At 39.3% G+C, this 21,184-nt stretch overlaps 1 protein-coding gene across 1 annotated transcript; it reads left to right on the top strand.

Annotated features, from left to right (window-relative positions):
- Window positions 1-1,454: 1,454 nt before the first annotated feature.
- LOC121368857 (atrial natriuretic peptide receptor 3-like) lies at window positions 1,455-3,822 on the top strand. Its single transcript, XM_041493607.1, has 2 exons — window positions 1,455-2,088; window positions 3,806-3,822. The coding sequence occupies exons 1-2, from the start codon at window positions 1,455-1,457 to the stop codon at window positions 3,820-3,822; spliced, it is 651 nt and encodes a 216-aa protein (XP_041349541.1).
- Window positions 3,823-21,184: the final 17,362 nt, after the last annotated feature.

Raw genomic sequence — 21,184 nt, 5'->3', positions numbered from 1 at the left:
ATACACACATACATACACATACATTTATGTATCTAACCAACATGTAAATGTTGTTTTCTATACATGTTATATATTAACTATATATGATTATATGTCATACATACAAATTATATATCAACTATATTATACATCTCAGGCTACTATTACAGTCCGTATTAAAACAAAAGCTGAAATCTCAATTATCGCATCTTTAAATTATAATAAATTTATTGGTCTGGCGGGGATTCTTCACGCCGATGGAGAGAGAATTGTTCGTTCATAATCTCTCAGTCAATCACTGCACCGTGGACAGCTCAGTTTGCCGAGCGTTTGCGCCGATCAATATAGCCAATCGTGCAATGGAATCGTAGAAAATGCGGGACTGCTCTTTCACGTGCATGCTCGTCCAAGAACAGACGGACTTTCCGGCGAATCGTCTGCGTTTTGTCAGATGGCGGGATTATGATCATCGCTGACTCCACCTGTGCTGCCGAATCAATACCTGGCTGTGAAACAGCTTCATTTCTCTCCTCTCTTAACTACGTCGTGGTGTCTTTTTTGTAAGGTACATTCAGTTGCACTGATTTGTTGAATCTTCAGTTTCGTCGTCAAACAATTGTTTTTGTTGTGAAGTACTGGCGAAGAGGCACATACACGATAATCTGACAAAAAAAAAAACCCAAACAAACCCACAGGTATACAAATAACTCTAGCAAAGCTGCACACGGATGCGTATAATTTTCTGGAAAAGCGTTTCAAGTTGAAAGGTTTTTGTTTCTGTATTCAACGTATGACTCCTCCGATGGGAAGTAAAGATGTTCTATGCTATTTGTAGTCTGATGAAGTGGTATGTACTGTAACATAAAAAAATCCACTTCTTTTGAAAGTCATTGATGGATTACCAACAAGTCTGAACACTTCTTATTGCCGTGCTGAATTTATAGTCTACCCTTTGTGTTGACGGATTATATATATATATATATATATATATATATATAAAAAGAGAAAGGTTTCACGAATGTTTGAATATTATATGTTCGCATATTGGATTTCTTGTTGACCAGTAATTCAGAAAAAAAGGTGTGGCTAAAGTTTAAAAGGAGTACATCCAAATACTAAATTGTTAAGTTTTCTTACGCTTGTGATAGAAGGTTTATAAATGAATATTCGCATATTTAAGTTCTATTTCATCTAAAATGTTGAAGGATTGTGTGATAAAAGGTTCTACAGGCGTATAAATGTTTCACATTAACACACTATATTTTTAATCTGATCACATTTATAGACCACAAAAGTGTCATTGAATTTTAAATTCGACATTCTGACGAGTTGAATTATTACTTTTCCTGTACTATTGTCCACTGAAGTTTAAATGCTTCAAATTCACTTGAACTTTTAGTGTATCTTAAATACTGAACATGATTCACAAACACCTAAACTGGCTTTACCTTATTTTCTTTTTAACCTTCCCGCTAATGTTACACTCTCGCGATGTCAAAATCGCGGTTCTTTTACCGTTTGATGACACTCGCATGTTTTCTGTCCACCACATCGCCCCTGCCGTCAACTTAGCCATTAACGAACTCAACCAAAACAAGGCCATGGGCCACAAATACAACTTTTCGGTACAGTACAACGACTCGCGGTGCAACATTGCGGAGGGAATCAACAAAGCCATCAACTTCTACATCAAAAGACAGGTGCACGTGTATTTCGGACCGGTGTGCGACTTCGCATTGGCACCTGTTGCTCGGCAAGTCGGATTCTGGAACCTGCCTCTTGTGTCTGTAGGCGCCATGGCTCGAGATTTTTCCCTGTACAGGCTGACGCAGTACAGACTCATGACGAGGGTCGGCCCGGTGAATTTCCGATCCCTGTACTACTTCTTCAAGGAGATAATGTCGATCTACAGGTGGCACAAGATAAAAATGCTTTACTCGAAGACGGGGCAGGATTACCTGCTGAAGAGTCTGTGCCACTTTTCAATCGAGGCCTTGCACTATGACCTGGAGAGCGGGGTGCCGAAGATTCAACAGGATTACTTTCGTGTGGACGAAAACACGGACAAGGACCACCTCTTAAGGAGGGAGATCGGTCTGGACTACTCAGGTAAGCTCTAGATAACCGTAGATTGCCACCATGTCAACTGGAACTGAGACTTGTAGGTGCTGGGTTCGCATCCCGGTACAGGCTGTTAATCAGAGTGAGTTTTAATGACTCGGTGGACAGGCGTAATAGATGACTGTCAGTCGATACAAAGCCATCAGACCTAAGTCGTGTAGGTCCTGGGTTCGAATCCCGGTACAAGCTGCCAACCAGAGTGAGTTTTAATGACGCAATGGGTAGCCGTAAGGCTACTGCAGCAAGCTTTTTCTCTCTCAGTAACCACTAACAACCAATTCACGTTCTTAGACAAACATTCTAGATAGCCGAAGCGTGTGTGTATATATATATATATATATATATATATATATATATATATATATCTGTGTTTTACAATGGAGACAAATTTCGCCTGCTGTAAAATGAAATCTTGTACGAAAACGTTTTGAAGTATTTGCATTTTTGTGGCGTGCGTGTGTGTCTTCGTGTGTATGCGTGTACACGTGCGCTTGTGTGTACACCTCAGTGCGATGAGGCGTACGACGTCAGGACAGTGTATGGAAAATGCATGTGGCAGACCACCAACTGTATTAGTTACGAGTAACTTATGTGGCGGCAACGGGCTTTCTTCTCATTTTTCTATACCAATTGTCGAAATATGTATGTTTTCAGGCCTTACGCGACCAAGCGTAAAGTTCAGAAACTTCTCTTTGATTAGCCGACTTCACCCTATGAATGTTTCTCAGGTGAAACCGATATCGCCTTGTGAAAATAGTAGGGAACACTTACTCTGTACCCAGTCACGGTTGAATGGTGAACTTGAATAGCCGCCTCCACCCTTTTATTTCTTCTACTGCGAAACCGATGTCGCCTTGTGGAAATAGTAGGGTACACTTACTTTTGCACCCAGCCACGCACGAATTATGAGCTTGGAGTAAGCTAAGCTAGGTGCCGAGTCTTTGAAGCGATGCTCAGAGAATATGCCAATCACAGAAGGTACCAATATTTTGCCAGAAAGTCTTATTGTCAGAACACTGCTAACACCAAATAGCCGTAATTTAAAATACGTTGAGGTATCGCTGAACCAATATTGTTTTGCTGTCCTTGTACTGACGTATATGAATTGCAAGGAAGACACCAGATATAGAACACAATTTCCGTTTCTAGCTTCAATGCGGCTAAATAACATCTACTGGGCTTTTTTTGCAGACATGCATCATGAATAAATAATAGACAAAAACACTTCCCTCTTGTATACATATGTTCAAAGGATGGAGCTGTAGCGCATATTCTGTGTGATCGTTCTTATTATCCTCACCCACACCACCCCATCCCGTTTGGAATGATGGGTTGTTTCCTATTCTTGTTTGTGCTCCGCAAGTGGTATATCATAGGTCATGGTATGTGCTTTGATGTCCGTGAAGGTAAAGGCGCCCATAAAAGACCCCTTGCTGTTATCCCGAAAGAGTTACCTATGTATATGGCTTCAGGGTTTCTTAATCCATTAAGCCTTGGAAACTCATTGTGGGTGGGAGTCGGTGCCATGACGAGAACCTACAACATAAGATACACTCGTGGACAGTATGAAAGTTTCACAGCAGGTATGTCAAAAGTGATCATATGTCTCTACATAAATTCCAGAATGCGTAATCACTAATTAATTAAATCGCCGACGCCGTTTGCATTTTCTTTAATTGTGTATCAATATTTTTTTATATTTCAGTAAACACAAAGCCATAACTGTTTTAGTTACAAAATAAGACTATTGGCCAAAACATATTAGTCATTTCCATTAATACACTTAGAAGTAAATGATTCACAAATGAAATTTGTTGCTAACATTAATAATAATTTTTCCTCGAGCTCAGATTTCCAGAAGTTATTGGTGCTTGTAACCACTACTTCTCTTAATTCCACGTTTTTTTTCTAACGTCGAGATATCTAGAAGAGATCATTCGTTCTGCTGTAACGTAAAAACACAAACATTTTAAAGATTTATCTTTCAATATATTGTGTGTCTTGATAGGGTTAATGGGGTTTTGAGTACTGTGTGCTCAAAGGGAGAGTGAAAAACAGTCATATTTTATCGATATTGTTGAGGGCAAGGAAAGGGAGAAAAAGAAAAAAATATTTACTATTATTATCTTGGTTATTCGCTTTAAGATGAGATTTTAACAGTGTTAACTTGTAGTCCGTCCCACAGGGAACGTCTTTTTTTTTCAAACTGGAATTGACTACAAGTTATTTATTTCTGAGACGATTGTTTTCTAACTTAGACACAAAAATAGGGCTTTTTGTTGTTATTTTCAAAAAAACTTTACTTTTCTTGTTACCTCAAATAAAACTGAAATTATTTACAAAAAAACAACAATAAAACCCCCAACATAATTGTAAGGAGGATAGGACGGACTATAGATCTGTTCAGTTCTAAACGTTTCTTTCTTGCTTGAACTATTTGGGTTTGCGGGGGGAGGGGGGGGGGGGCTTCACATCTAGTCACGTGAAATTTATTTCTGAGTGCATCATCATGTACACATTTATTTAGCATGCCTTTGAATAATTATAATCGATAATTAATCGGTTGGGTTCAACCGACGTGGTGGTCGATTATTAAAATCCATACTCCAGTGTGTTGGAAACAAAATTAACCGTGAATTTTCCTCCAGTCTAGAATTTTCCTCCAGTCTAGATGATGGAATTAATGTAAATATGTTGGGGTTTGGGTGTGTTTTCATGCGAATATAAAGAAAAATATATATATATATATATATATAAAACTGGCAAGTTTTAGTTTGTCCCAGCTCATGATCCTCATAATTCAAATCATTCTTATGTTCCCCATTGGGCTATTTCTCGTTCCAGCCAGTGCTCCACAACAGGTGTAACAAAGGCCGTGGTATGTACTATCCTGTCAATGAGATGGTGCATATAAAAAGATCCCTTGCTGCTAATCGAAAAGAGTAGCCCATGAAGTGGCGACAGCGGGTTTCCTCTATCACTATCTCTGTGGTCTTTAACCATATGTCTGACGCCATATAACCGTAAATAAAGTGTGTTGAGTGCGTCGTTAAATAAAAACATTTCCTTCCTTATGTTCATTTAATTATTTAATTTATACAATCGAAAGTTGATCGATTAGTGCAAACCGATTATAACCGATAATCGATGGCGGAATTCCAGCCGATTCCCAACTCTATACTACCATGAATGCTATCACATCTGTATATATATATATATATATATATATATATATATATATATATATATATATATATATATATATATATATATATATATATATATACATATATATATTCAATTGTGCTCTGTCTCCTACAGGCGGTGCAAGAAGGATGTGACGTCATGGGGCCTAATTCACAAAACAACATCATATTATCATGGAAAGTCCTCTTTTTTAGCACCTCATTACAAGATCGCAAAGTTGCGAGAGTTTAATGAATTAGGATCTCAGTAGTGGCAGTCCTCCAATACACGAGGCATCTGATAGAGACGGGCCGGAACGTAGCCCAGTGGTAAAGCGCTCGATTGATGCACGGTCGGTGTAGGATCGATCCGCGTCGGTGGGCCCATTAGGCTATTTCTCGTTCCAGCCAGTGCACCACGACTAGTATATCAAAGGCCGCAGTATGTGCTATCCTGTCTGTGGGATGATGCATATAAAAGACCCCTTGCTACTAATGGAAAATGTAGCTGGTTTCCTCTCTAAGACTATATGTCAAAATTACCAAATGTTTGTCATTCGATAGCCGATTATAAATAAATCAATGCGCTCTAGTGGTGTCGTTAAACAAAACAAACTTTAAACCAATAGAGATTACCAGGAGTCACGATTTTCCATTAACTCGGGGGGGGGGGGGGGGGGGGGGTGGGGGCGATCCATCTTTTATTTTGTTTGCCAAGTGATGTTGATCACTTACCAGGTGTTCTTAATAATGTTTTGTCAATATATCTATATATGTCATTTGAAGTGAAGACACTGTATATTATAATAATATTATTATTATATTATACTATAGACTGGCGGACTAGTAGAAATTATTGCGGGTTAGTAAATTTTAGTTGGTTCCGGTTCGGTGGGTTAGTGAAATATGTTCCATTTCTGCACCCGTTAACACTATTTCGACTCTGTCTTGTGCAGGAATATGGTTTTGATTATGTCGTTCAGATTCCAGAACCAAAATGTCTCTAATGCTGCCCGAAATGAATGAATGAATGAATGAATGAATGTTTAATGACACATCAGCAATAACCCTATTAATACCCCTATATCTGGGGAAAAGTAGATAATTATTCGTGATCAGTTAAAGTTATTTTGAATTGGCATTTCCTTACTATTCCGTAGGATGTTTTTTTCTGAACAATATTTACAAAATTCCGTCAAGACACTGTCTTCATTTTCTGTAGGCATTGGTACATCCAATTCGCCTGAGGTGCATGCGACGCAAGATCGAACAACATCTTTTGATCCATTCAACTGATTGGTTTTTTTTCGTTCCAACCCATGCACCACAGCAGGTCAAATACTGTGGTATGTGCTTTCTTGTATGTTGGAAAATACATATAAAAGATCCCATGCTGCATTAGAAAAAATGTAGCGGGTTTCCTCTGATGACTATAAGTCAGAATGAGCCAATGTTTGACATCCAGTAGCCGATGATTAATTAATCAATGTCTTCAGTGGTGTCGTTAAACACAAAAATACACCGGATGTACAGAAATGGATATTCTAAGCATTAAACTATAAGGTTCAGTCAATTATTATATCGTAGAGGGCTATATTCATTTAAATCACACTTCATACTGTGTGGGCTGAAACAAACCGTATCTTTATAAAACGACTGATTAAGAGAAATGACCACAATGGAGAAGAAAGGAATTAATTTTTCATTTATGCCCTAGAGTCTGCTTAAGGTTTTTTTTAAATACACGATTAGCATTTATAGAAAACGTTTTATCATGTTCATATCTAAGACTGGCTTTTCTTGAAGTATCTCTGGTTTCTGAATTGAATTTTTCTTTCAGAATGAAGGGGTCGTCATATTTATTTTTATGCCTATGAATTTTGTGTTGGTTTAAGAGAAAGTTGTACAGTTGTCTGTATGCATTAAACCATATGTATTGCTTAACCAATCATTGAGCCTTGCAACGCAGACACACATACACAGACGCACACAAACACGCACGTACACGCAGTCTTCTCTAAAACTGAATTTTCTTTCCAGCCAGTGCACCACGACTAGTATATCAAAGGCTGTGGAATTTGCTATCCTGTATGTGGGGTGGTGCATGTAAAAGATTCCTTGCTACTAATGGAAAACTGTAGCGGGTTTTCTCTCTAAGACTGTATGTCAAAATTACCAAATGGTTGACATCAAATAGCCGACGATTAATAAATCAATGTGCTCTAGTGGTATCGTTAAACAAAATAAACAGACAATCAAATTCTAAAACAGTACACATCTTGTTTTAAATTAAAATAGTGGGATTTTGGTGTGTTTTTTTTTTTTTTGGTTAGATAAAATTATGGGGGAAGGACTATTGTTTATCAGCACCCGAACATATATCAAACTGTGGCTGGTAAGTTTATAAACTTGTCAGAACAATGTAACAACTAGACTAGAACAAAAGGCGATGGTAAGTGAAAGAGAGAGAGAGAGAGAGAGAGAGAGAGAGAGAGAGAGAGAGAGAGAGAGAGAGAGAGAGAGAGAGAGGGGGGGGGGGGGAGAGAAGAAGAAGAGTCAAACAGATATAATCGGAATGTTGGAAAGCGTAAGAAGTCTGAGAAATAGCCTCGTACCTTCCCGCTGAGTAATCATTTCTCTCTGGACTGAATACGCGACTGAGGTACGAACCAGGTACCCTCCAGCGCTGCAAATTAACCACTGCTATACTATGACTCACTGTCTCTAATCTATATTGATTTATTAATGAGTTCCTCTGATTTTCAACATACCTGCCTGCATATCCTCACTGGATGACAATTAGGCTGTATCATTTTGTTAATTGAAGATAATATGACTCGTAAGTCTACGTCATTAGGGCACTTTTCTGACATTAAAAGTAAATGCTGATCTCCCTGATTAGTAGTTTGAAGACATGGCTAATGGAATGTCGGATATGATTAGCTAGACAGACGGGCGGGTGTATTTTTTAAAATTTAGTTAGAGCGATAAGATCATTAGAAAAACAAAATAATGACCATACTGAACGTTATGTACAATTTTATGATTTGAGATCGTGTGTTCCAGTTGGTTGACGCATGACAGAGAGAGAGAAGGGGAGGGAGGGAGGGAGGGAGAGAGAGAGAGAGAGAGAGAGAGAGAGAGAGAGAGAGAGAGAGAGAGAGAGAGAGAGAGAGAGAGAGAGAGAGAGAGAGAGAGAGAGAGAGGGTCCGATGCTTCCTTTACTCTATAGTTAAGTGGCTTTTGTATTTGTATTGCTGTATTATTATACATATTATGGAACTGTGTTTTTAATCGGTACACAAGGCCAGAGGTAAATGAAGAATTTGTCTGTCTGTCTGTCTGTCTGTCTGTCCGTCTGTCTGTCTGCCGAGTGCTTTACTACTGAGGCGAACCGCCTCCACCCTAAACTATTCAAGTGCCCACTTTTCCCCCCTCTTTTAAGTATTTTCCATTGGATGCCCTTTTCAAAAGTTGGTTCGTGCGCCGTTTTCAAATTGGCAACCCTCCCCCTGTAAAATATTTTCTGGATCCGCCTCTGATTTAGCTCAGTCGGTTGAATGCTCGCCTGATTGGTTTTCTTTATCGTTCCTACCAGTACACCACAACTGATCAAAGAAAGAAAGAAATGTTTTATTTATCGACGCACTCAACACATTTTATTTACGGTTATATGGCGTCAGACATATGGTTAAGGACCACACATATTTTGAGAGGAAACCCGCTGTTGCCACTACATGGGCTACTCTTTCCGATTAGCAGCAAGGGATCTTTTATTTGTGCTTCCCACAGGCAGGATAGCACAAACCATGGCCTTTGTTGAACCAGTTATGGATCACTGGTCGGTGCAAGTGGTTTACACCTACCCATTGAGCTTTGCGGAGCACTCACTCAGGGTTTGGAGTCGGTATCTGGATTAAAAATCCCATGCCTCGACTGGGATCCGAACCCAGTACCTTCCAGCTGTAGACCGATGGCCTAACCACGACGCCATCGAGGCCGGTCACAACTGGTCAAAGGCCGTGGTATGTACTTTCCTGTCTTTGCGAAAGTGCATATAAAAGATCCCTTACTGCTAATGAAAAAAACTATGTAGCGGGTTTCCTCTGATGACTACGTGTCAGAATTACCAAATGTTTGACATACAATAGCTGACAGGGGCGGGACGTAGCCCAGTGATAAAGCGCTCGCTTGATGCGCGGTCGGATTAGGATCGAGCTCCGTCGGTGTCCCCATTGGACTATTTCTCGTTCCAGCCAGTGTTCCACAACTGGTGTAACGAAGGGTGTGGTATGTACTATCCTGTCTGTGGGGTGGCGCATATAAAAGATCCCTTGATTCTAATCGAAAAAGAGTAGCCTATGAAGTGGCCATAGTGGGTTTCCCCTCTCTGTATGTGTGGTCCTTAACCATATGTCTGACGCCATATAACCACCGTAAATAAAATGTGTTGAGTGCGTCGTTAAACAAAACATTTTCTTCCTTCCTTCCAATAGCCGATAATTAATTAATCAATGTCCTCTAGTGGTATCGTTAAATAAAAAACACACCGTTAACTGTAATTTACATCCCGTCCGAAGTCCAGCGATAACTTCACGAGATTTAGGGTACTGGTCACGTGACGCAATTCACCAACAGAGTTAATCGCGAGGGCTATAAAACAAGACAAATCAGACACTAATATCAAAACCTATGCTAGCTCAGCCATTTACCTTTCGACTGACCGTTCAAAATTGCGCCAAACTTTCTCAATCAAAATTGCGCACGACTTTCTCTTTGGCATTAACGGCTCCATTCAAAATTCCATAGCACCACCACCACCCCCACCCGCCTGCTACCGATTCGATCGGGCTGCTGGTGCTCCCTTGCACCTGCCAGTGCAGACGGTCCCTCCTCTCCCATCCCCCCACCTTTCCTGTCATGGACGGAGGAGCCGGAAGGCCGGCTCTTGTGCCCACGACAGGCGTGCGCTACAACAGCTTGTTCTGAATGTGCACGTAAAACCCTATAATATGACATGACATCGTTTATCCCACAGGGAATAGTTTGAGAGGTGTTTAATGGATTAGGAGAGAATCATCGTAAGGAAATCAATACAAAACCTTACGACTAAAACACTGGTTTATCTCACCTGTTAAATTAATGTGTTCATCACATCACATTTGTTTAAAGGAACTAGCCCCTGTCTGAAGCGATTATATTTTGGTTTCGGTCAAAATAAGTTATTTTATAATTATTAAAATTACAATATCCTCATGTTTCTAATTTTGTAACTGGTCAACTTTCTTCATTGTTAAATTGCTTATTCCTTAGATGGTCACAATTAACATGCGCTGGTGTAAACTGGTTAAGACGGGCATATATTTCGTCCTTATATGAGGAGATACAGTAATATTTCCTTCACACCAGGTATAATATTAGGCAAAGTTCGCAAATGTCTACACAGAGTACATGGTCAACTATCAAGGTATCATTCTAACGGTACGAAGATACTATGTCTCGGTGTTGTACAGGACTAGACAAGTAAATATTACAATAGATGGTGGCAGTTGTGAAGTCAATATATTGAAATCACGATTTAGGCAGACACTGTTGAAGCCCAATTGTCACATCTTGGGCCGGTGTCCGCCCAAGATATCCCATTTGCGACACCTTGAGCTGTTGGGACATTTTGGGCTTCAACAGATACAAAAATGGTGCCACATACAAAATGTACCACAGGGCAATGAACACAACAGATTGTTATAAGCAGTCCACACAGTGATATTCTCGTATTGCTTCTGCATTTTTATCGTAGTATAGTTAGAATAAAGAAAGTACTGGTATATTTCCACACATCTAATGGAGGACGATGTGCCAGTCATACCTGGTATACACCAGTACTTTCTATGTATAACCAGCTGTGACGGCGACAGTAAGTCTGGTCATCTAAAAAAATAATCCGTCTTGGTCGCTGTGGATGTGCCCCCAGGCGATATTCGGTTTTTGTAATAAATAGCTAGGATTTTAGATTTATCGGGGATAATCACTGGACGGCTCCCGGGGAACGTTAGTCCGACTGGACTTGGTAAATATATATTTCTGCTCTGTTGTATAACCTTGATGTGATTGATGTGACTTTTAATAATTTAATACTGTATTATACCAATATTATTTAGACAGTGTTTCCGGTAATCTGACGAAGTAAATTGTAGGCTTCACTGTTCTAAACATATAAAGCTTAGCCGGTCATCCTAGAGGACCTAGGTAAACTGTATGTTATTGTCTTTATTGTGATAGGTACCAGTATTAATTCTGTATTATAAGGTTACTGAATGAGTAGTTAAGGGTTAATTAAAAATTAACCAGTTAGAAATAGAGTTGTAATTCCTTTATCAATTAAGTTCCCCTGGAAGCGTTTCTCAATTATCACACGTGTGCGTGTTGTATCACGGTGAAGTGATTAGAATATTGTGTAAACTAGACACCTAGTGATTAACTAATTAAGTGATTAGTTCTGGGTTGTTATTATATTGTTGTTGTATAATTAACTACTGCGGCAAGTACATTTGTCAGCGTAGTGTTAATACAGATTCCAAAGTGTATTGTGTTTTGTTGTGTTTTCTAGTGAACTAAACGTGATATATATATATATATATATATATATATATATATATATATATATATTTATGTAAGATCGTATCTCTGATATACCTAGAGACGAGCCACTCGGGTATTGGACTGCCCGATACAGAGAGATCTAATAGATATACAGTTAGGAGAGATATTTGGATAATCGTGTTTTATTCAGTTACGGGTATTATAGGATCCCCGTGACACCAGCTAAAGAAAAAGCAGCACTGTATCATGATTTCTGTAAACTGACCAACTCACTACAACACTTTGAGCTCTTTTTTTTTTGTATCCCGCTGCCCCCTTTCCTTTATATCCTTTGAATTCCTTATCATTTCTACCCGATCTCGCAACTCCTCCTATCTTTCAACTTCTTTTGCTGTCCACCTCCACATCCCAGTTCTTGTCTCCCCATTTCAGCTCTTTTTAAGGTTATGGAAAACGCTAAGTATACTGCACAACGATGAAGAACGTTAAACAGTTTTAGTCATTCCCACCCTGGGAACACAGGAAATATCGGGGGGTTTTGGAATAAAAATGGTTGCCACCAGATGTGTTTGGGCCACGTACAGTAACGCTGACTGAACATTGTTAAACAAATCTTCAGTGGGACATTGTCTATAAGAAAAATGTGCTTGCAAAGGATGACCACCAACTGACGACACGTACACATGCAGACTGCACTGATGCCTCTATCTGTCGACATAGCAACGCATCATCATGTCCATGCATGAGAATAACACCAAAAGTTTGTTCTATTTAACGACGCCACCAGAGCATATTGATTTTTATCTTATCATCTGCTATTAGACGTCAAACATATGGTCATTCTGACATATGTCTTTAGAGGAAACCTGCTGCCGCCACATAGGCTACTCTTTCCGATAAGCAGCAAGGTTTTTTTTATATGCACTTTCCCACAGACATGACGGCACATACCACGGCCTTTGATGAACCAGTTGTGGACCACTGGTTGGAACGGAACATAGCTCAAACTGCAAATGGGTCTACTGAGAAGGATCGATCCGATGACCGACCGCTTCACAGGCGGACACGCTACCGCTTGAGCTACATGCCGCTTGAGGATCCCACCAAGTTGGATTTCAAGAAACAGACTCTGTTTTCTTTAATTGATCTACAATTGCTGAACACCCTGGTGTCGGCCCTTTCTATGTGCTTTAAAGTGTCTTGCCATTGGACAACCTTGCACAGCAGCATGCACATGTAGAGCAATGTATCCAGTGGATGCACCAGAATATCTTGCTGCATGTGTAGATCCACCAACACAAGTTATTTCAGTTGAGAGTAAATCTGAGAACAGTAGTATGCAGTGTTGGGAAACCCTACACTGTATCGGTATGTACAACACATTGAAGTGTTTTTTGTTTTATTTTTACTAGAATTTGGCTAAACATTAATTCATTCATACATACACTAACTCACTAATTCATCCATTCGTTTAGTTATTCATGGCTATGTTAGGTGTTTGTAGACGCTAATAGTTGTATAATGATAATGACAAAACACGTTCTTATTAAGGAACTATTTGATCAATATATGTCCGGTATCTTGATTTATTATTTTATACAATTATTTACAATTTGCAGCTGTATTTTACTTTTCAAAACATGCTAACTAAAGTTATCGACAATCTAAACATAACATTTGACATAAAATTTGCTTTTTCTATGTTATATTACAAATATGTTTAGCTTTTCATACCAAAATTACCGCCCTTTTAGTCAGCCATTTTGAATTTTTGTCGACCCAATATCTGACATTACAAACAGTGTTAATGAACTTACTGAGCCCAGAGACATATTAAGTTTTGACACCAAGATCACATTTCTAAGTGCTGCAGGTCTGAATATATACAGTGTTGATGATGAACTAACGGCTGTTATGAAAAACGGCCGCCATCTTGTTCGCACCAACTTGAGAAAATGTCATTGTTTTCATTTTCATGAACTCCGGATTCCAGAGATTAATTTCTGCCAAAGTGACAAATGTTATACTTCCAGCCCAGGTTACTAAAAAATTAAGGCTCTTTTTCAATCTCTGCTGCAGAACTAATATATATATATATATTTTTATTAATGTCGTTATATTCTGTGCATTTCGAATGATACCGATGTTTGTAGTAGGTAAATATTGATGAGCCTCTATATACCGAGAGAAGGAAATAAGGGCAGACTTTGGTATTGTTGTCTACATTTTAGCCACCACCATTAGCATCGTAATGTTTGTATAATGTGCGACGATATGTGGGATTGAATGTCAGTAATGAGAGAAAGAATGTCAGTGGTGTAGGATTGAATGTCAGTGATGTGGGATTGAATGTCAGTAATGTGAGAATGACTGCCAGTAATGTGAGAATGAATGCCAGTAATGTGAGAATGAATGTCAGTAATGTGAGATTGAATGTCAGTAATGAAAGAATGAATGTCAGTAATGTGAGAATGAATGTCAGTAATGTGAGAATGAATGTCAGTAATGTGAGATTGAATGTCAGTAATGAAAGAATGAATGTCAATAATGAGAGAATGAATGTCAGTGATGCGGGATTGAATGTCAGTAACACAGTCACTGACAACCATGGATGAGGGTTTTTGTTAGTCACTGTTTTCAGTTAGTATTGGTGTGATCTTTTGTTTCTTTCCATCATAGGGGCGGAACGTAGCCCAATGGTAAAGCGCTAGCTTGATGCGCGGTCAGTTGCAAAAATGTAGTGGGTTTCCTCTCCAAGACTATTTGTCAAAATAACCAAATGTTTGACATCCAATAACTGATGACTAATAAATCAATGTGCTCTAGTTGTGTCGTTAAACAAAAGAAAGTATTTCCATCATCATATCACATTCTTGAGTGTTAAAAAGCAAAACCGGGAGAGAACACACACACACACACACACACACACACATACAACGCCTACCGAATTGCAATGCGCTCTCCCAAATACAGGGTAGCACATACCACGGGTATCTCAAAGGCCGTGGTATGTGTTATCATGTCCGTGGGATGGTGCATATAAAATATATCTTGCTACTAATTGAAAAATATAGCGAGTTTCCTCTCTAAGACTATATTTCAAAATTACCATATATTTGACATCCAATAGCCGATGATTAATAAATCAACTTGCTCTAGTGGCGTCATTAAATCAAAAAGAAACAGGAAATAGTGATTTGTAACCAAAACCCTCATCCACAGTGTCAGGAAGTTAACCGTATTAATCAACATGCTCTAGCGGTGTCGTTAGGCAAAATAAACTCTTTAACTTTGATATACATGTATTAAATAAAAAATAAAAAATCACAGCATTGACAGTCAACCCACATGTAGCTGACAGAACTCTCATCTTTGGATAATGAAAATAACCCTTTTTTAACTATTCAAAGAAAACTCATTATGACTTGTTGAACAACACACACAGGAATAACAACGTGGCTCATTTGAGAGTGTTGTATCCACGTTCGTATTCCATAGACCCTGGGCCTGCTAATTAGAACTAACAAGGGAGTTAACCCCATATCTGCTTCTCTGATTACCGTGAACCAGAGACAAGTAATTATGATTAATTTTGGCTGCGTTGATAAGTTTTTTTAGGATCAAAGAGTGGAAACGGTGAGGATGTTTCTATACGGTATAATTATTGTTCTTTGTGTTGAGTATCTGATGTCAGTGATACGTATTTAGAACAAGAAGAAGACTGGTCATGATCCTTGTGCGAGGGGGGGGGGGGGGGGGGGGGGGGGGGGGGGGGGGGGGGGAGGGGGATTTAGCTAAGTCGACCGGCATCGGTGGTATCCTGATTTATCCACCGGACATAAGGCTGGTAGGTACTGGGTTCGCAGCCCGGTAGCGGCTCCTACTGGATAGGTGTAAGACCACTACACCTTCTTCTCTCTCACTAACCACTAACATCTAACAACTAACCTATTGTCCTGGACAGACAGCCCAGATAGCTACGGTGTGTGCCCAGGACAGCGTGCTTGAACCTTAATTGGATATAAGCACGAAAATCACTCGAAGAAAGAAAGAAAGCTCAGTTGGTTGAACCACCTCAGTAGATCCATTCAACTGGTTTGTGTTGGGTTTTTTTTTATCGTTCATACCAGTACACCACAACTGGTCAAAGGCCTTGGTATGTGCTTTACTGTCGGTGGGAAAGTGCATATAAAAGATCCCTTCCTGCTAATGGAAACGTGTAGCGGGTTTCCTCTGATGACTACGTGTCAGAATTACCAAATGTTTAACATCCAATAGCCGATGATTAATTAATTAATGTGCTCTAGTGGTGTCGTTAAACAAAACAGACTATGGTCCTTTTCTGAGCAGAGCGGGATGTAGCTAACTATAATTAATAAGTCTATAGTCCAGTAAATCTAAGCCACAATTTAGTTGCATCTAGAACAAATTGCAACAGAAGGTTTTTTTTATATATCATTAATATGACCCCATCCAACATCTACCAAAATCTAAATCCGGGAAAGGTGATAATTAGCATACATCCAATATGGCCACCAACACCAACTGTGATGCCCCTATATCTCCCAAACTGTTGATTGTTGACCCCATAAATATATTATAAATAGAAGAACTATGGTACCAAAGAATCCAAATATCAGACACGGTGATATTACATCATTAAGATATTGGAGTTTGGTACAGTTTGGCTGAAATCTTCATTGGGGACATATTAACTTTATAAAAGAAAAAAATATTCTGTTCTAGGTCCAGTCCTATTTGTTAAATAGGAAACCCGCTACATATTTCCATTAGTCGCAAGGGATCGTTTATATGCACCATCCCACAGACAGGATAGCACATACCACAGCATTTGATATACCAGTCTCCCTTAGAATCTGCTGTAATCGGCTATTTTGTGAATGCCTTAATTCAGTAGTATTGCCCCTTCAAAATTTGATACCCCCAACAGTGTCGCAAGCTAGATACTGTTTGTTTAATTATTCAACACTAGAGGGCTAGAAGTGGCGCTACACCAAATAACATCCGGTTCGAGGTGCCTACCAGCTTTTTGATCCAGCAGTTCAATAAGTCCTGCCATTGGTCATAAATGTGGCAGTGTTTGTTGTCCAAAACGTATTTTATCTGGGCAATAAATGTATGCAGTTTTATTTCATTTGATACAACTGCATAAAGTTGTGCTTGAAACATGTAATGCGCTGTTTGTCTGTAAAACTAAGCACTATAATTTTCTGCAAAACTAGGGGTGTTGTAAAAACAGATCCGGTTATATAACTGAAAATGAGCCATGAACGATTCCACTTTTCTTCAGTGAATACTTTGGGGGAGGAGTTGGAGTATTTCTGTTTATTATATGGATCATAGTTTAGTTAATGTACTGAGCATAGTGTTTTTAAAGTTAAAAGTTAAAGTCTGTTTTGTTTAACGACACCAATAGAGCACATTGATTTGTTAATCATCAGCTGTTGAATGTCGAACATTTTGTAATTTTGAGATGTACTGTTAGAGAGGAAACACGCTACATATTTCCATTAGTAGCAAGAGGTCTTTTATATGGGTAGCCGTAAGGCCACTACATCCTCTTCTCTCTCACTAAGCACTAACAACTAACAACTAACAACTAACCAACTGTCCTGAACAGACAGCCCTGATAGCTGATGGGTGTGCTTGAACCGTAATTGGATATAAGCACGACAATAAGTTGAAATGAAATGAAATTAAGCGTGTTAACCGCTAGAGAACATTGATTTATTAATCATCGGCTACTGGATGTCAAACATATAGTCATCTTGACATAGAGGAAGGCAGGAAGGAAATGTTTTATTTAACGACGCACTCAACACATTTTATTTACGGTTATATGGCGTCAGACATATAGCTAAGGACCACACGTATTGAAGGAGGAAACAAGCTGTCGCCACTTCATGGGCTACTCTGTTCGATTGGCAGCAAGGGATCTTTTATATGCACCATCCCACAGACAGGATATCACATACCACGGCCTTTGATGTACCAGTCGTGGTGCACTGGCTGGAGCGAGCAGTTACAGAGCGAAAACACCCGATACATTTTTCCATTAGTAGCAAGGGATCTTTTATATGCACCATCCCACATACAGGATAGCACATACTACGGCCTCTGATATACCAGTCGCGGTGCATTGGATGGAACGAGATATAGCCCAATGGACCCACCGACAGGGATGGATCCTCGACCGACCGCGCACCAGGCTTGCGCTTTACCACTGGGCTACGTCCTGCCCCTCTCACCTGTCTTTGATACTTGTACTTCGTGCTGCGTGGTCCGTCCGTCCGTCCGTCCGCCTGTCCGTTCTTTCTTTCATTCGTTCTTTATTACGTTCTTTCGTTCTCTGTACATTCTTTCGTTCGTTCTTCATTCATTCGTTCGTTCGTTCGTTCGTTCGTCCGTCCATTCATTCATTCATTCGTTCGTTCATTCATTTGCTTTCATCCATTTATTTATTCAATAAACCAGTCGTTTGCCACAAATACTAAGCAAACGTTGGAAGTCAGAGCGTTCGCTTTATAACTACTATGTCACCAGAACTTTATTAATAATAGTGTTTACAGATTTCTGTTCCGCTAACAGCGCACTTAACATATATTTCCTACTATTGATAAATGCTGAACTATTGGGATTCGCAAGTGTATGTATAGCTACCATTATCACTTTGCGGCTATTCGTGTTGATTAGTGGTGTAACCAGCAGATTATAGTGACGTCGGGTTCTGTAGAAACTGTATTAACGTTAATATAAGTCGTGAGTGCTTCTAAGAAAAATTCAGAGCAAATGAACAAAATAAATCTCTGTTTGAGAGATGCAGATAAAGTAACATGGTGACACAAACAATAGTAAAAAATGGATCTAAATAATAAATAAAGTTTGTTTTGTTTAAATACACAATTAGATCTCTTTGGTTTTATTATCGGATTTAAAACATTAGAGAGGAAACTCTCTGTATTTTTCCATTAGTAGCAAGGGGTCTTTTATATATATCATCCCACTGACAAGATAACACATACCACGGTCTTTAATATACCAGTCGTGTTGCACTGGCTGGAAGGAGAAATAGCCCAATGCACCCACCGACGGGGATCGATCCTAGACCATTCGCGCGTCAGACGAACTGTTTACCAAAATTGGATCCATGCGGCAATATAGAATTTTTATTAAATAATATTAGTTACATGCAGGTATTTGATATCATTGGTGGAATAATAATGTTATCAGGTACTAGTTGAAATAAACTGTTTTCACTTTAAGCAGAACCATCACGACTGTACAGTGATCAACACGTAATGGCAGAACCATCACGACTGTAGAGTGATCAACACGTAATGGCCCAAAACTGACATGACGACATGTTCAATGTATCTGTGTTTTCGTTTTAATTTTCCCGCTAATGCTCCATGTTTATAAACAACTGTGAACATTTTGCACATTTTCCTTACACATGTATATCGAACGACTTTTCTTTTTATTCAACAACCTTCTAATGTCAATTAAGGGGCGAAACGTAGCCCAGTGGTAAAGCACTCGCTTGATGCGCGGTCGGTTTGGGATCGATCCCCGTTAGTGGGCCCATTGGTCTATTTTTCGCTCCAGCCAGTGCACCACGACTGGTACATCAAAGGCCGTGGTATGTGCTATCCTGTCTATGGGATGGTGCATATAAAAGATCTCTGCTTATCAAAAAGAGTAGCCCATGAAGTGGTGACAGCGGGTTTCCTCCCTTAATATCTGTGTGGTCCTTAACCATATCTCCGACGCCATATAACCGTAAATAAAATGTGTTGAGTGCGTCGTTAAATAAAACATTTCCTTCCTTCTAATGTCAATTAAGATCTAACCTGTAATGGTATTCCATGCGAATAAATCCAATTTAAAACTACACGCTTTTATTATAGTATCTTCGCTCGTTATACGTACAAGTACGCGTGAACGCACAAGACTCTGATATCATCGCTTCTCTAATTGACAGTTAGTAACGTATGTTGTGAAATAGATATTCTATTTAACGAAGGTAATGTGTACATTATTCCATGTCTACCAAAGTTCAATGGTTCATGATGGTCATTAAGACAAATACAATTCAGTTACAAACACAAGGAGCTGGCTGTGCTTTCTAACACGAACATTCCTGTTTTGTTCGCATTACCAAAACCATCATATTCTTATGTCTTTGCCGTGGAAACGACGAGCAAATCCAGCCTTTACTGTTATTCATGCTTTCAAAGAAACAATCACAGAACAAAACCAATTGTCTCTCATGTTATTGATTGATAATGTCCAGGTATAACTGATGTAGAAATCACCTTGATCTCAGAGTATTAACATCCGGTATATACCAGTATGCTACACACGTGTCACTATAAACACCTATAAACGTAAGCGGTGTTTGTGCATAATCGTATAACGGATATCAGCATGCTACACACATACTATTAATACGGTACCTATTATGTAAAACGTAAGGGTTTTTGTACATAATCGTATAACGGATATCCGTATGTTGCACACGTAAAATATCAGTACGGTACGGTACCTATTATGTTAAACGTAAGCGGTGTTTGTGCATAATCGTATAACGGATATCAGTATGCTACACACATAATATCAGTACGGTACCTAGTATGTTAAACGTAAGCGGTGTTTGTGCATAATCGTATAACGGATATCAGTATGCTGCACACATAATATCAGTACGGTACCTAGTATGTTAAACGTAAGCGGTGTTTGTACATAATCGTATAACGGTGTGACGGTACATGCTCTTAATTTCTTTTCGCCTGTGGCGATATTAATTGTTTTAGAGGGCCGTGTGCAGTTCCAAATGCACTTAGCCCAGGTGGGCACCTTGTTACGTAATACCTTCGCGCGACCGTGCATCCCAATATGCACTTAGTCTAGGTGTGGAGGCCATGTGACCAGTAGTTACGTAATAACTCCGGTAGTGCTGTTTATGACCATGGGATTGCCCGCGGAATGGCGACAGCCAGTCTGGCGATCTAAGAAAATATACCGACTCTGGGAGAGGTGGTAATATCAGATGATAGGTGAGTTACCGCATTGTGCCCCCAGGCGATATTCGCTGTCTCTGAGAGTTTTGAATAAATAGCTAGGATTTTAGATATATCAGGGAGAAACACAAGGAAGGCTCCAGGGGATCGCTGTTCGTCCGGACTGGTAAATAATTTTATTTCTGCTCTGTGTATAACCTTGATGTGATTGATGTGACTTTAAATATTTTAATACTGTATTATACCAATATTATTTGG

The sequence above is a fragment of the Gigantopelta aegis genome, chromosome 3, assembly GCF_016097555.1.
Source record: "Gigantopelta aegis isolate Gae_Host chromosome 3, Gae_host_genome, whole genome shotgun sequence".
NCBI classification, from domain to species: Eukaryota; Metazoa; Mollusca; class Gastropoda; order Neomphalida; family Peltospiridae; genus Gigantopelta; species Gigantopelta aegis.
Note: the sequence above shows the minus strand (reverse complement) of the source record. Positions and strands in the feature narration are given on the sequence as shown.

Excerpts from the sequence above, each read along its gene's own strand:
- LOC121368857 (XM_041493607.1), top strand. The coding sequence starts at position 1,455 with ATGTTACACTCTCGCGATGTCAAAATCGCGGTTCTTTTACCGTTTGAT.